Source organism: Temnothorax curvispinosus, unplaced genomic scaffold (assembly GCF_003070985.1).
Source record: "Temnothorax curvispinosus isolate PA1 unplaced genomic scaffold, ASM307098v1 QBEX01013679.1, whole genome shotgun sequence".
NCBI lineage: Eukaryota > Metazoa > Arthropoda > Insecta > Hymenoptera > Formicidae > Temnothorax > Temnothorax curvispinosus.
Window position 1 is genome coordinate 1 of NW_020223459.1, and position 17,646 is coordinate 17,646.

Below are 17,646 nucleotides of genomic sequence, written 5' to 3' on the forward strand. Positions count from 1 at the left end.
TCGGGGAGTGTAGTCTTGTCATCGCGCCGCCTTCATCCACCTTCTCGCCACCGTCAACCACCTCCTTATGTTGGTGTGTCTTTCCGCGCCGCATGCTTAACTCCGCGCCGTAACGTCCGAGACACGTCGTTATCGGTCGCTACCCGTCCTTCATCTTTTCGTCCACGTTGCCCGTCGTCATCGTCCTTCGTCATCCACATCCGTGTGTACGTCGTCGTCGTCGTCATCGTCCTCGGTGTGTTCGTCGTCGTCCTTCTCCTCGTGTCCGGTCGGAGAGAGAGAGAGAGAGCGGAGGCTCGCCGCCGCTGCCGCCGCCACCGTGTCGTGTCCACGACCGCGCTATATTTGGCCGATAACGCGCCGCGCGCTCCGCAACATATTGCGCGGCCCTCCGCGCGCGGATCCTCGCCTGGCGCGCCGCGAGTCTCTCCGGGCGGCCGTCGTCGTGGCACGCAGCCCGACGCCCCGTCGCCGCGGCTCGCCGGAGGCCCCGTTGTCGAGCATCCGCCGCGCCGAGGTCCGGCCTTCGTGTCTCGTGCCCGACCGCGACGTGAAATTCCTCTCGGCGCCGCTCCCCACGTTGTTTTGTCCCGTGAAAGCTCCCCGCACGCGCGTCGCCACAGATCTCGTACTCCGGTTGCGGTGGGACGGTGGGATACCCGGCAGCAGTTCGTTCGGATACTTGGTCGTACAGTGCTGCATACGGAGACACGGTTCGAGTCGAATGGTCCTCTCCTGATCGTTTGTTCTGTTGTGGGACACCTGTGTGGTCGTTGTCATGATAGTTTTGCAAGAACATGAAGGGTCAATGTTGTACAAAGCATCCTAGCCTAAGCACAAATAAATTATTGTAGCTTAATTATATGGTATATATAAATTTTTATATTGCATATATATCATATAAAAATATGTCGGCTGAGCATTGTTCTATCGAAAATGACTAGAAATGTTTCGGTATAGTGCAACTGATATTTTGTCGGACCGTAGTAGAGTTCTTATCTGTTCTTGGAATAGATATATTTGATATTTAGACAGTCTTTATAGAGTTACAATTGAGCGTTAGATTAATCGTTGAATCGTAAGCACGATTGTATAAGAAAGTCCATGTATGATGTAATAACTAGACGTATCATTGCGGAGAGTCATATTTAATGCAATAACCGGGACATGTAGCTTATAACCAAATTAGGTTAGAATTTCAGATGTGCCGTTTTCTAAAATTCAAGTAGGATTTCAACTGTGTTGTACTAGTTTGAAATATTGTGGAAAAATAGACAGTGGAATTTTCGTTGATGTAAATTACCGTTTTGCAAAATATTCTGTTGCGTATAAATTTTATTTATTAGAACAATGAGCGACGATTGTAACACATGTGTGAACTTTGATAACGGTGTAAAGGTGAAAATTACAGACATTCTTCCCGTTTGCAGGGTACGTTTACATGAATGGGGACATCGGGAAGCTGCCACCAGGGGCGGTCTACCCAGCCACCCCTGAACCTCTGGGTCCACAGGTTGCGGGCGCAATTGGTGGTGGTGTGCCTAATATAGACTACGGAGTCATGAACGGTGCGCCGAGCGGCAGTGAATTGATTCTTGACGCTGGTGTCGGCAGTCTAGAACCATCGCCCCAACACGCTATAAGCATGCACGGAGGTGCGGTTGGATACAGCCCAGTGGATGTCGCCGCGTTGGGTGACGCTTCTGCCGCTCCACCATCTGTACCAATGACAGATCTAAATGTCCCTGGTATACCTTTGGAGCAGCTCAAGCAGATGCTCTCCTCTCAGCTCGAGTATTATTTCTCCAGGTAACGAAAGCCTGAAATCTAAAATTTCCCGTTTTACAATTGCACGAAATATTGCACAATGATGATTTTGCAAATACATACATTTGCATCGATTACATGTGTCAGTTTTTATTGTTTCCTGAAATGTGTTACAATGTGTTAACACATTGCAAGGTTTTTTACCACAATCATAGTCGCAACCTTCGACTCTTCGACTCTTCGATCACTCTTTTATAAACACAGCATACATATAAACAAGATACGTATGATGTGGCGTAGGATCGAACTTGTGATCCGCTGGAATGGATTATGAGTTGACCGCCCTTACGCGGAGCCACGCGTCTCATCCGAGTTTATTTTGACTTTCTTCTCGTAATGTCCTTAACTATTTTCTAAAAAAACTGACCTTTGATCATACGCATTGTGTTATTATATAATAATTTTAATGATTTAAGTAAAAGAAAACTACTATTCGAAAAGTGTTACGGTACATCTGGTGGCTAAACTTTTAGCTAAGTAAAAAATAAGAAAAGAATTTTAGTAATCTTAAAGTAATTTCATACATATATGTATGTATCGCACATGAAAAATATGATCTTAAAGCCAGAAATTTTCAGGAAAGTTATTTATATAAGTTGTTTTCTTTGCAACTAGAATGAGAGTCCAAAAAGCTATATATTAATTAATATCTGAACAAAACTTAATTCTTTTACATATACAATATACTTCATTATTACGTACGTTTTGATCTAGTCTTTGGGATGAACAAATTTCTTAAAATACTTTTGCCCAAAAATACAGTTATACAAAATACAGTTGCCTTTCATTGATCAGTTGCATGTTTCCTCATTATGAAATGCGCAATTAACATACAAATTACATAAGCACATGCACGTATAAGAATATATGTAACAATATTATACGATAATGTGAATGAACTTAATGAATTTAATGTTTTGCTTTCCAGAGAGAATTTAGCCAACGATACCTATTTGTTGTCGCAAATGGATAATGATCAGTATGTGCCGATATGGACAGTAGCGAATTTTAACCAAGTGAAAAAACTGACGAAAGATATTAAACTTATAACAGAGGTGCTGAGAGAGTCTCCCAATGTTCAAGTTGATGAAGAGGGACAGAAAGTGAGGCCCAATCACAAACGATGTATTGTGATACTTCGTGAGATACCAGATAGCACACCGTTAGAAGATGTGAAGGTTTGTCTTAATTTATCTATTCTACGAATCTTATCATAAAGGATATTCGGCCCTTTAATATCTTGATTCTTCGGCGTAGAATTTATTTTCTGGAGAGGGATGCCCGAGGTTTATTTCGTGCGAGTTTGCTCACAATAGTTCGTGGTATGTGACGTTCGAGTCCGACGAGGATGCTCAAAAGGCCTACCGGTTTTTACGTGAAGAGGTTCGAGAATTTCAGGTAGGTCGCAAGCTTATATAATTCCGTTTGAACAAGTGGTAATGCGAAGTAAATATTTACCAATGATTTTGATGATTCATCAGGTTTACAGCTATATTTAGCTTTAATTATAGCTGTAATTGGATATTTATTGCTACAGCTACAAATGATAGCTGATAGATCTGAGTCCATAATTACTATTCCGATTGTTAAAATCCAGGGAAAGCCGATAATGGCGAGAATCAAAGCTAAACCAATGAACAGGCTACCGATGCCGACGGTAGCCAGTGTAAGTGGTATAAAGAACGGCTACAGAACTCCACCCCCTCCTCCTGTCTATGATCCGAGCAGTTACACGGCTGGACAGCAACGTTTTCTCTATACCAATGGCACGACCATGCCTCAGACAACTATGCCGGCGTACGCGAACCAGGTCGTTTATGTAAGTATACAAGTCACAAGTTCTTTTGCGCAACAACTCACGTGCGCGAGCTTTTCTATCATTTTGAATAATTCATCGCGCCCTGTGTCGGGAGAGAGGCTCATATAAATAAAAAATGTTTCTTTATTTTTCTTTCAGCAACCGTTTTATCCGGCCGGTATGATGCCTTGGGGACCAACTAGTCCCGCTTATTTCGAGATGTCCAATGTCTTTACGATGAACGGAATCACGCCGCACAACACGTTCACGCGTTCGAACACAAGATATAATCCTCGAAATAGGTATGGATTTGCAATTTCATTTTTTCTTTTTCTGGATATTATGTTGGTTGAATGAATATCTCGGTATCTGAAAGCATCTTTTTTTTTTATACGTATACAGAAATAGACAAAGAAACGGCTCCGATCGAAGCTGCTTAATAGACCCGGCCAATCCCAGCAACAACAGTAACAACCATCACCACTATCACCATCATCATCACCACCACCATCATCAGCCGTCGTCTATGCCACCGCTGAGTAATCGTAGTTCTCATTCTCCTATGACCGGTGGTGGCAACAATAGTGTGTCCCTGAGCTCTTCTACGTCCACTTATCACGCCTCGAGTTTGCCTCCTTCGAAGCCGCTCGCCTCTTCGTCCTCTTCTTCCTACCAGTCCGGCACAAAGTTCCATTCTTCGTCGTCCGCCGTGTCGTCTGTTGAACACGTAAAGGGAGCTTCCTCCTCGTTGTCCTCCGCGCAGGATCAGGACACAACGGCAGCGGTCGAGACCTCCTCCACACCCTCCTCCTCGGCGCCTTCGTTTACCCGCCACCGTATCCATCGCAGGACCAAAGATCAGGACACGAAGGTAGCAAGCGGGAACAACCATTCGCTGCCGGCGATTAAGGAATCCCTGCCAGCGAGCGGAGGTAGCGGCAGCAACAGCAACTGTGGCAGCCGCAGTAGCGGCGTGCAGTTTGACCTCGAGGCTGCCGCATTCCCACCCCTGCCCGGCCTCGACACCGACCACGGCAAAACGTCGACCGACGTAGGTAGCGGTGGCAGCGCCGGCACTGTCGGCATGGAGTCTTCGTCGCAGAATCGATTGTCCGATGTTGTCAAGGGTACCGCCAAGCTCAAGGCCGTTATCAAGGACAAGGAAAGTGGTGGTAACCAGCCTCAGTTGCAGCAACAGCAACAGCCCGCAGCGCCTGCGCCAACAGCGGTGAACACCGCCAGTAGATCCGCTAGTCCTGGAGCGAGTACCGGAGCAGAGGCGCAGGGAAGCGCTGCCGCATCGACGAATTCTGCGAACGCCACGCATATCCTTAATCCGCCGACGGCCAACGAGAATACGTCGTCGGCCGACGCTGCCGCGCTCAGCACCGTCGCGCTCACTCCCCCGTCATCTCCTGATAAGTGAGTGGGATTTTTAATTATACGTTCGCTCGCGGTGTAACGGTGTTTCGGGCAGTTGCGGAGAGTTGCGTTGGTTCGCGAAATTGACTTGTGCTGGATCGAATAGCGGACTGTTTGTCAATCTGCGTTGCAGATGTGTTATGATTTTTAGGGGGGTGGAGAAGAAACAGATCTTCCAATCTTTGATAGCTTTTTATCCGACGACATAATGCATAGTTCGTCGTGAAGTGTGGAAAAATGCCTCGGTCACACAAATCGCGTTTCTTTATTTTTTTTTTTGAGATTCTCTAACGATGTTGCATCTTTTGCTTGTTTAATACATATGAAAAAATCAAGGAACTCTATTGGAATTGATTTATTATTATTTTTTTTTTTAAGGAAAATTGTTATTTAGCTTTTGATTATGAAAGCGACAAACGGCTGTCTTGTTCCAAAGTACGACGAAACTTTCCGCTCTCCCAATACACATACATACGTGTACATAGATGTATATGCGCGCTAATGCGCAAAGTGAGGGAGAAAGAGAGAGAGAGAGAGAAAGAGAGAGTGAAAAGTTCTTGGTCCTTGAATCGTTAACCTTTTATAGGATCGTTTTATTCAAATTTTATTTGTAATTCATTTTAGTTTTATCCTCTTTTAAACTAATTTCTTTATTTCTCTTTGTAATGATTTTTCTTTGGCTGAAAGATATTTACGTGATTAACGAGGTTTCGAACTTGAAAACCAGTGAACTGTATTGCCGTGTTGTCGAATCCTTGTGTTTGAAAATTACGTTTGTTGCTTTTTTTTTTTAGTAGATAAGTGTGCTCATTCGATTTAGATTGTTATGAAATCCTAGTTAAAAATTTTTGTTAAAATTAAAGGAAATATCGTGTGAGACCTTGATTGTACGCAAAGTTGAATTTAACATCTTGTTCGAGCGAACGAGCAATTTTTTTTCGCTTATGCAACCGAAAGGAAGTGAGCTTTTCGTTGGCTTTTTTTTTAGTCCTGTAAATGGTTATGACGGTTTTACTACTTTGCTCTTTTTGCGAGAAGGATATGTGTACAGAGTCTTAAACATTTATATTCGTACCTAATCACTGATCACTAATTATATTGACGTATAGAAAGGAAACGCGAATCGGGGTCATGTAGTAGATTCCGTTCGGACGGGGAATTCAGCTGGTCTCCGTAAACGGGTTCCTGGACGCCTTGTTGGATTTTTATACCCTTGGATCGGTGGACCGTTGTATCGTCGGATCTTCGGATTCTCCAATTCGATGTTGGATTCTTTTCCTTGGATTCTTTCGTCTACCGCTCGCTGTATCTTTGGATCCTTAGACTCTCTCGGAGATCTTTAGTTTTATTCGTAAAGACTCGTCGACTCGACAACGCAAAGATCTGAGGATCCAAGGATACGCATCACGATGTACGAGCTTTACGTAGGGCCTACGCAATAGGGTATATCGTAACATATGCCTTCACAGGAATGCCGAGTTATGTGTCATTGTTGTTGTTGTGTTGTTGTTGGCTGCATTATGTGCTGTGTTTGTTTTGTAATGACGGACACGTGTTTTTTTTCCTTCGAGCCGATCCTCCCCGTTCTAACGTTGTCGGATATGACAGTCCGATCGCACGTCGATCGATTTGTTACCTGGGAGGAGGGAGATCTTTCCTTTTTCTCATCGAAAAGATATATACACTATATATATATAATAGAAGCTGAAGTTTTCTTTCCATCGTCATAGTTAATCTCGAGTAAAAGAACGTTACTAACTGTTAATGTCCTTTGAGTTACCGTAGTAGCCTTATCCGCCTGCATTCTCGCCACTTTTTATTTCCAACGCGTATGTTTTATGGTGGAAAATTTATATGTGAGACTTAAGGATCTTAAGAACCGACTTGAGATTCAAAACGTAGAACGTAGAGATTTGGGTCTCGCACAAATTTTTTTAGGTTTCTGGACTCGGACGCAATTCTTTCCGGTCGTTCTCTAGCGAGAATGCCGATACGAAGGTGTTTTTCGTCGAGTCTCTTTGAATCCTGAAAAGAAGACGGTAACACCCTTGAATCTTTAAGTTGTTAGATCTTCGGCTGCGCGCAAGCCTCTCACCGTTATCTCTTACCGTTTATATTAATAAATTAATTAGATGTACTCGCAATTATGATTTGCCATTTCTTCTTATCGATAATCTCATCGCTATCATCGTGCCTTTCTGATTCTGCAATTTTAGAAACTTTTTCCGTTTATATATAAGGCTTCTAAATATTATTCTCTTTTTTTTTGTAAGGATTCTATAAGCATGCTCTATATAAATCCGGTATATAAATAAGGGTTTAAGTTTGCGGTATCATGGATTCTTTTAGATGCTTAGTTCTTGAGTGTGTAGATTCTTTCATCCCTGGATCATTGAATCACTGGATACTATTCCGGATAGACTCTGCTTCGGTCGTCCGGCTCTACTCGATCCTGAGATTTAATAGACTTCACGTTTTAGTTATTAGATATTCAGACTTCTGTGTTCTTCGAGCCTTCGAGCTGAATATACAGTATATACCCGATTCTTGGATGTCATTGTTAGACATCTTTTATCTCCAGCTCTTTATTAACGTCTTTATTAACTTTCGCAAAGTCGGCTGTGCGAATTTTCTCAAGACACTTCAGAGTCCATCCCGAAGATGTCAAGGCTCAAGGGTTTTGGTACAGGGCTAAAAGATGCTCGAGTACTTGTGAATCCCGGATTGCCTAAAGCAAGAACACTTGAAGTTTTCTAAGAGTATCTAATGCAAGGACCTCGTTGAAGATCTGAGGATCTAATCTGAGCGTTCAATGATCGAGAGAGACCTAAGAACTATCCCTTTACGAGTGCAGCACGCCGCATACCGCCGATTGAAATCAGCATTAAACAGCCATTGCTAGCGCACTATACGAACGCTATATGTGTGTGCGGGAATGTATGCGGTGTTATTGTGGTGTGAGATAATTCTGTTCTCTCTTGCCTCTACTGTTTTGTGGCAGATAAACAATAAAACACGTTGAATAGGGATATACGATAAACAATATTATTTTTTCAGGGTTCTTTAATATATTACGATTATTATTTGATTATTATATTATTGCTATTGTCATTATTATTATTATAAGTTTTTAATATTATTAATATTATTATTATTAATTATTATCTGTTCGGTTTCAAGTTACTCTTAAAGGCATTTTGATGATGAAGTTTCTCTAGCTCATATTATTCTAACGTTACTAGTTAAGTTACAATTCTCGTTACATGACTGCAAAATAAATAATAAAAGAAACGGAAGAAACGAGAACACGCGGTCTCTCAGCATGGTATCTGATGGACCTTTGGTAATGACTACAGTTGCATTGTCAGCGATGAACTAGAAGTTAATAAACAATGTGTATACTGATGTTTGTTAATCGATGTCTTGCGATATTGCGAAAAAAAATCCTTTTTTGCATATCCCTCGATCGTTGCGGGCGGTTCTCGCGAAATGAATTTTTACTTTTCGTCCTATTATCTATTCTTAAAAGACACCATTATGTTACAAATACAATCGCACTTTTTAACAATGTTCTCGTCGCCAGATTCTTTTGGGTATGCAGATTTGAATTCTGGGGATTATGGATAATTAAGCCGATTATAAACTTTTAACTTTTACCTTCCTCTCTTGGGCAATTAAGTTTCTTTTGAGTTTTTCGAAATTTCTTGAAGCATTCCTGAATCATTGGCTCGAGAATCGCTACACGAACCGATTTTCTCATTGTGCACGAACGAAGTTGATATGCGGTGCGGGATTAACAGTCACCAGCGTACGCGTTTAGTATTTGATGATGCACGCAATAGAGAGAGAGTTCACATTACAGCACATTTATAGCTTTAGTCTCAATGAGCGTTGATTCTAATTTCTGATCTTGAGCTACGTTTCAGATTCGTATTCGTAAATCGATGCCTGTATAAATTTTGTTACAATTACGCACGCAATGCTTCCGCGACGAGCGAGGACGTGCAACGGTCCCGGTGTGTCCAAGGATTCAAGTATATAAAGATCTAAAGACCTCGTGATATCTGTCGCGATAAGGGATACCTTGGGTACCCGAATTCTTAAGGACACACATTCCCGAAGGTTCCAAAAGTCCCATATTCGTATATCCAAGGCTGACGGGAGAATATAAGGAATATCTATCCCTGAGAATCTAAAGGATCCGGAACGAGGGTACCTCTAGAATCTCAGGATAGCTAAGTAAGCATGTGTGTTGTTAGTCTTTTACTATTGACAATGGCACCGCTGACAGATCTATAAAGACTGACGACTCGAACATGGTGAACGGTGTGGACGACGCTGTAGTTGCGAATACGCACCTGCCGGCAGTGGCTACGTCGACGGTAACGACGGCTACGACGACGACAACGGCAACGACGGCGACGTCAGCCGCAGCGACCACGGACGATGCCGAGACGATGACCAGGTGCGACTGTAGCAACGTCGTCGTCGTCCCTCCTCCTACTGCCTCTTCACAGAACTCCCAAACGCAAACTGGAGTGGCCTCTGCCTTCCCTATAGTGAGTATCTCGCGATCTCTCGAAAGAAATTTGTTAGAAGTTGAAAATGCGCTTCGGACTCTTGATCCCTAAGGGAATTCAAGCACAGAGTCAAGAATATAAATGGTATGAGTTGGTGAGAAGATATGAAGAAGAAGATATAAAAGTTCTATGATTTAAGATGAGGAGTTTCAGGACGACAGATGGAAAATTTATTAACATTAAGAATCCAGAAAGATTTCAAGAATGCAGATTAAAGATCTAAAATCTCATTATATCTAGAAATTTATGTATACTTTATGTATAGATACATTTATATAAATATATTTAAATATATTTATGTATAAATGTGTATCTATATATAAAAATATAGATTACGAATTTGTTAAAATAAGATAAGAGGTTCTAAGTAAACAGTTAAATAAAGATTCTAAAAGTACAAATTATAATCTTAAAATCCTTAGGATATGTTCGTGGATGATATTTATAAAATCTGATTTATATGTTTTAAATCTTTCTGTGAGATTTTATTTAGAACCTCGTATTTATGGCGATTCTTATGCTCTACAGAATAATGAATATTCTGAAATAACGCGTGTTAATAAACATTTCATGTTCTCTGCAGGATCTTACGAGGCCAAGCTATGCCCAAGTAGCGCAACATTGCCGTGAGCTACCTTGTACAAAACACAAAACAGACGAGAGGGATAGAAATGTTTAAAAGCTGCACGTAAGTATCTTTTTCTTTAAACAATCTCCATAGATTCTCATTTAAAGAAGCTATGCACGCGGAGAGAAACGCGAATAAGTTTAATCTTATGAATAATTTAATATTGTAAATGTTAGTTTCTAGTAAGAATCTCTTAAGATTATCTTATGTCCATTTCTTCCAATGAAGATTAATTTCAATCTTGGTTTAACTTATTTTTTATCTTTTTCTAGTTTTAACAATTAGAAAAAGAATAAAAAGTAGGTTAACTCTAGATTAAAGTTAATCTGCATCGATAGAAATGTACATTAGTATGCTAAAAAAAGTCGATAATATTAATTTGCAATTAGAGAATTTCGAAAGAATTAAAAGGTATAGTTAAAAGTACATGCAATATAACGCATCTTGCAAAAGATACCAAGCTTTTTTAATAATCCATGTGTATAGTTTGTAATCTAAAGAAATATCTTTACAATGATACATTTTTCATTACCATCCTATATTCTCAGATCCTTAAAAAATACGGCCTGGATCCCTTCCCGGATTTTCGAGAATCCTTATATACTCTAAGATATTTTCTCAAATCCACGAAATCCACGAACCGATCCTCGACGTAAGACAATCGGTTGAAAGTGTCATTTCTTTATAAAAGAGAAACGTCCGCACAAGGTGTATATTTTATTCCTTTGTGTGCCTTGAAGGTGACGACGATGAAGGAAGAAGACACCTCAAGCGGCGGAAGCAGCTTATATATAACGAAGCAAGAAGCCAAAATCTACAGATTACCACGCGTCAACGGGGTAATTAAACGATAATTAGCTGTGCTATATGTGCTATGACGTCATCGCCATCTTCTCGGGGTCAGATCGGATCGGATTGAGAATCAGGATATCGGAGCTCGCCGCTGCTTTCACCTACCTATCTATCCCCCCGATACTCCCTTCTCAGACCGACGCCGTCACGTGCTGCAGGCGTGAGGAAGAGAGAACTTTTTACATTGTACAGTGACGTCTCGCCTACGATCAACGATCGGTCGATCGACGAATCGATCGAGAGAGAGAGAGAGAGAGAGAGTAAGAGAGAGAGAGGGAGAGGGAGAGAGAGAAATGAATGAGTGATAGTGTAAATGTGTGAAAATGTGTAAGACTCGCTGCGCACTATTATAGCGGTGCATTCGCAGGCACTACTATTATACAGGGTGATCGGAGAGTCCCGCGGGGCAAATTTGTCGCCGCGGTTTGATGATGTTGATGGTTTTGCCGATATATTTTGCTTATAATCGGCACAATTGTTTTATTCGCTTTATTGCAATTTGCGGAACGCAATGATTCGATTGTAGTTTATTCGTGATTGGAGTATGTTTGAAGGATTTAAAGTCTTGAAAAATATAAAAATTCGTTATAGGATTTAAGAACGATGATCTAAATGCACGCGTTAAGCGGACGAAAAGAACAGCCAGCCTGGCAGCGGAGGCCCGAAGACTCGAACTTGACGTTCGGTTACCGGCACGCCAATGAGAATTATTAGGCTGGCGAAAAGAGAGATCGACAAGAGGAGCAACTGGGGATCAGAACATGTAAAAAAGTTAAGAATCTGAGATTTCACACGCGTATAAATAAAAATCGAGATCTGCATTGAATGAAAATAATTCAGTTGATCAAATTTCGATTTCTGAAGTATATACCTTCTGGAAGTCGCAGATTTTCGACTTTTTTCGATTTTTTGTTCATCGAGTCGCGCTCTTCGAGCTTTTATTACCGATCTTTATACTCTTATGAGTTTCAATATAGACGATATAATACAGTTTTGAGTGTACCTAATAATGTTTGATAAGCTTTAGTTTTAAGACTTCGTTAGTAATTGGTAAGGATTCTTAATTAATAACAAATATAATATAGATCTAAAGAATTTACGAATCTAAAAATTCGAGTTATACGAGATGTAAATGATTGTCTAGAATTATGCTTCGGATAAACGCGGAAGTGTATTACGACGTGGCGGCATTTTTTTTTTCTTTAAAACGGTTTTTCTCTCGACAGCACCAAGCGCACGGCTGCGCGACTTCCCGATCACCCGGTACATCGCGCAAGAGAAGAGTATTGTTATATATCGTTTTTTGGTTCTGTGATTGAGGTACATATTTGTTAGCTTGTACAAAGACGCGTTAAAGAGATAAGATTATATTACTCTTTTAAAGGGAAAAACCCCTTCCCCCGCCCCTCCTTCGCGTGCAGAGTCGTAATGTTATAACCGGGAAAAAACACACATGTCTATTAGATATATATAATTATATATATTTGTGCCAAAAAAAAAAAGAACATTGCTTGACGAAATCTCCCGAAACGTGCAACGAAGTGGACGCCGAAATCAACTGAGATTCTCGCCAAGTGGAAAGCGGTGTGGAATCCCCCCCAAAAAATTCCGCTCTCTTCCACGTTCCTCATCTTAAAAAAAAAAAGAGTTAAAAGTAATAAGAGGGGAACGAAGAGATTGTATTTTATAAACGGAGGAGAAGTTATGACAATGTGTACGAGATTATGCGTGGTTTAAAGGACGTTACCGATGATGAATGATGATGATTAGGAGGAGGTGAGGGAGGAGGACGATCGAAGCGTACGAATTCGTATTTTTATGCGGTTGAAGCGTGTGAGAAGCTTATTGCGGAGAAAATCGGCGGTGATACCGGATCTGTAAAGTTAACACAGGACGAAGAGTGAGTTCGCACAATTGAGGAATGATCTTGGAAGCTATTGCTAGCGCATCTGTCATAAGAAATACTTTGCGTTTTACAATGTAACCGTAATTACAATAATTAGCGTTTTAATCAGCGGCAATGATGCGCAATACCGTGTTGCGTATCGTAATACGCAAGACGTAAGTGACAAAAAAAAAAGATCAAAATTCTTAGAGAGTGTATATTATAATGTGCTTGACGAAGTCTCTCGAGATGCGCGACGAAGCGGATACACGGAATTAAGCATTAGTATCCCGTCTTTAAGCACCGCACATCGGTTTGCATTCTAGTTATTTTTACGTGTACATATGTATTGTATAATTTCTCTTGCCTTGATTATTCCTCAATTTGTTCGGATCCACTTTAAATGAGCTGACGTTTAAAGTGGATTTAAATTCACTTCCGCTACTCGATTCCTGCAATTCAAGATCCTCGAGACCAAGATTTTTCGGATCTCCCCCGAGGATCTTCCTCTGAAGTTTCGCACTTCAAAGCCTCGTCATGGATTCCGTCTCGATTCCATCCTTGTTCCATCACCGTCATCACCACCACGGTTTCCTCGCTTTTCTTGTCCCATTTCCGGACAACGCGAATCTCTGAGAAACTGCCTCCTAATTTTCTTTCTGACAACTTGCGGGCTCGCGTGTTGGTTCGAGACAGTCCCATTCTCTTCTCTCCTCGGTTTTTCGTTTCTTTTTTTTCTTTCTTCCTTAGCAATTCCACGCCAGCTCTCCCTCGCTCGCCAGAGATCCGTGCCCAATTTTCTGCCCATCTCGACAACGCAAATCTCTTGAAGGATGTGTGCCGCAGTTTTATCGACAACTTTCTGGACCTGTGCGTTGTTTCGTGAGATGGGCCGATATTCCAATCCTCGTTCTCTCATCGCGATTCCATCCCTATATTTTCTCAGCTTTTCAATTCCATCGTCCGATTGTGATTCCGTTTACTCTTCCGTCTTGTTCGCCACAGTGATGCTCGCGAGCGAGCATCGGTTCAAATCACGGTGGTCATCGTCGATTCCGGGGACTATATCGGGAGCGACGACTTCCGATTTGCGTGAAACTCGACTTCCCCGCTTTTTAACTAACCGCTCATTATACTCTTCGCTGCGTCGCGATCAAACTTTTTTTTTTTTGTTAGACTATTCTTTTTATTCGACCGTCATGAGGTGCACTGAGACGTTTAGGAATCTTAGGGTCACGTTTTTATTCGGCCAAGAGAGAGAGAATGAACAAGAAATGTGCGCGAGAGAACATGCTAATTCGAAGTAGCTAGTGTTGCGAAAATCGGGACGACTAATTGAGCACGCATTTAAGTGCCTCAAAGTATGTTGTATATTATTGATTATCTATTACCACTATTAATATTAATTAGTACTATTGATTGCTCTATTATATTATTATCATCATTATTTTATTATTATTATAAGCAGGAGCTTTTGGCTTTAGGTGTTACGATGATGCATATGTACCTACACACATAACACACACAGACACAGACACACACTATAGTGAAAAAAAAACGAGAAAAAGGATGCGAGAAAGAGAATAGAAAGGACATTATTAACAAATATATATATGCATAAAATATATATCTTATATGTATATACAGGGTGTTTCTCAGAAACCCATGGGACAAACTTGATATAATATTGTCAGATGTTATGCGTAATGCTGTCGTACGACCGATTGCCTACCTCACAAGCGGTGAACAAGAATGCGTAGCTGCTCAAGGACGCGTCGGAAGACACGGGTTTTTTTAACAAAAATGATTTTCTTGGTGAGACCATGCTCTAAACTTTGTCCCATGAGCCCTAAAATTTATATATATATGTGTATATATATATTTTATACATATGCACACTCTGTATATTTATTATATATTTGTTGATGATTAGACGTATGCGAGTTTGAATTGACGATGTGTAACGAAAAAAAAGGCATATAAAGACGAAAAGGACGAAAAATCGATCTCCTGCGAATAGGGTGCAACAAGGATGACGTGTCGACGTACATAAGTACTGCTATACTTTGAACTTACGATGCTGCCGTTTCATTTATACAACACATACAACACAGGGCGTTTTCAAAATAGAATTGTCAGCTGTTTCTGTTAATATTGAGTTGAATAAATCAAATAAACGATATGTCGGACAAATGTCGACTCTCAGAGGATCGTATATCGTGCCGGCAAGACATTTCCCCTGGATTATTGTGATTTCTTACGGAACTAACGAAGTTGATCGCGCACATTGGAAAATATATATATATATTCAAAAATTCTCAGATTTAATTCGTGTACTTTCGAACCACTTGAGAATCAGAGATCATAAAAGATCAAGGAAACTCGTAGGCGATGACTAAGCGCTGGAATTTCCAAGATCCATCACTTCCGTGAGATACGTCAAATATAGTCTGTTAATAATGAAAACTACGTGTGCTGTCTGTTATGAATACTGCGATGACCAGCAAAACGCTATAAATTCTAAAGACGCTTCAACAGGAGCTCGTCGGAAGGCCTAAGCATACGAGCAACGTCCAGGATAATCAATTTCAATCAAAAACTGCTAATAAATTAAAGGAAAAAAAAATCAGAGATAATTCGAAGAGTTGTGAAATTGCTGTGAATTCGAGCGATTTAATCGCGCAGAATCGCCCGGGATTTCCCGAGGTCGTCTAAGAACCGGGAGATGATCTTTCGCCGCGCGATTCTCTGAAAATCGCTTAACATAATATCTGTCGTCGTCCGTTGCGTATTTCTGCGAGAAAGAGAGAGAGAGCGAGAGAGGCGTATACATATACATATATACATATATATCCCAATTTCCTGGGAGGCCAGAGAGAAAATGATCGATCGTCGATCGTCGATGAACCTGGACGCGCCGGACTGGGGCAGTGCGGATCGTTTCAATTCGCACACGTTGTGCTCTGGGCGAGTCCTAAAGCGCGTTTCATTAAGGATATAATGTACGAGAGGCGATATACAAATTATATATGTATATAAAATTTGTATATCGTGTACATATACATACACACACACACATACATATATATATATTTTTTTTTACGAACCGCGCGTGGTTCTCTCCGGGAATGCGGTTTTGCTTCACCGCCACTCCAACGATGTAGTAAAATATATTCAATGTATATATATTATATACGCATATGTATACTACTACATACACACACACACACACACATATACACAGACAAACACGGATAGGCTAAGGCATCAATTATTATACATACGTTTGATGTATGTGTGCGTAATGTAATGTCGCGATGTGCGTTTCACGATCCTATATTGCGATTTGCATCGCTGACTCTCGTGTACGCGGATTCGTAAAGGACGAAGAAGAGAGAAGAGAGGAAAAGAAAAAAAAAATAGCGTAATCGCGCGCGCCTTTGTCACACATTACACATACACGCGAGCGACTCTTAACGACTCTGTCAAACGACCTCGTTTCGATTTCCTTTTCTTGGATTAACACGGGTTCTTTGGTTCTCATTTTTTTTCCGTTTATCCTTTTCCTCCTCTATATTCTCACGTACACGCGTCTCGTTTTGTTGCTTTCCGATATTTGTTATACGTGCACGTGGAGGCAAAAAGCGCGGTGTAATTGTATAGCTGGCTGATGTAAATTAGACCGAGGGGATATAATGATGTGTGCTACGGATATTAATCGCGAGAAACAAACAGATGGTGCGAAAAAAATAATAGCTCGTATATAATTAACAGCGTTTCTTGATTGAATCTTAATAAACGAGTTAGAATAAAGAAACAACGAGAGAGAGAGAGGAGAAAATTAAGTAAGATATTGCGAAAGTACTTTGACCGTTAATTTAAGCGCATTACGGCTAATTGTGTGCTATTTATGTGATTTTTATAGATCCACGCTGAATTACGAGTTTTTAGTCCTAGTAAAACTGAGCTTTCAGATCCAGGTCGCCGCCTGGGTTTGCCGAGACCCGGAGATCTTTTTTAGGTGAAATCCTCGAAAATTCCGAGAAAATTGGCGTGTCGCCATAATAATGAGGGTTCTTCGGAAAAATAATTGCACCGCGTGAGAGTGATAATGAAACGTACCTCGATCTCGTAATTTGTCCATCGGGATCGAGCGCGTCGCGGCGAAACTCTCTCTAACGATCGTGTCGATTAATTATCAAACGGTAAAAGGAAAATACAATAGCAACGTTTCGTTGACGCATCAGGATAAGCTGTGATTATATAAAAAAAGAAAGGAAAAAAAAATAACGGAAACAGAACCGAGCAGGAGCAGGACGCAACAGGATGTGTATTCCTAGAAAGTCTGATTTTGTAAACTATTCTACGAGGAAAACACTTGTGTATTATATATATATATATATATGATATGCGATATATATGATATGATATATGATATGATCTATGACGTTTGTTTATTACTATGTAAAGTGACAGATTTCGAAATTAAACATTAATTACTGTTAATCGCGGCGTTTTGAATTTACTCTTTTTCTTTTCTTCACCTGGGGAGGATCGTGGGAAAGAGTGAGAGCGGGGAAGAATGCCAAATCTGCGAGGGCGCAGGCACAATGGACATCGCGAGTTTTTTTTACGAAACGTGAAAAAACATTCG

At 40.9% G+C, this 17,646-nt stretch overlaps 1 protein-coding gene across 2 annotated transcripts; it reads left to right on the forward strand.

Moving 5' to 3' along the window:
• The first annotated feature begins 187 nt into the window (after window positions 1-187).
• On the forward strand, window positions 188-15,185 carry LOC112463792 (la-related protein 4B-like). Of its 2 annotated transcripts, none has more exons than XM_025030367.1 (10): window positions 188-206; window positions 1,431-1,809; window positions 2,756-3,005; window positions 3,085-3,225; window positions 3,425-3,646; window positions 3,785-3,927; window positions 4,028-5,047; window positions 9,339-9,606; window positions 10,211-10,315; window positions 10,996-15,185. In XM_025030367.1, exons 2-9 carry the CDS (start codon window positions 1,442-1,444, stop codon window positions 10,304-10,306), a joined length of 2,508 nt encoding a protein of 835 aa, XP_024886135.1. In that variant the 5' UTR covers window positions 188-206; window positions 1,431-1,441; the 3' UTR covers window positions 10,307-10,315; window positions 10,996-15,185. The 2 variants fall into 2 exon arrangements, with proteins under 2 accessions (XP_024886135.1, XP_024886134.1); XM_025030366.1 differs by lacking the exon at window positions 188-206 and adding an exon at window positions 640-866.
• Window positions 15,186-17,646: the final 2,461 nt, after the last annotated feature.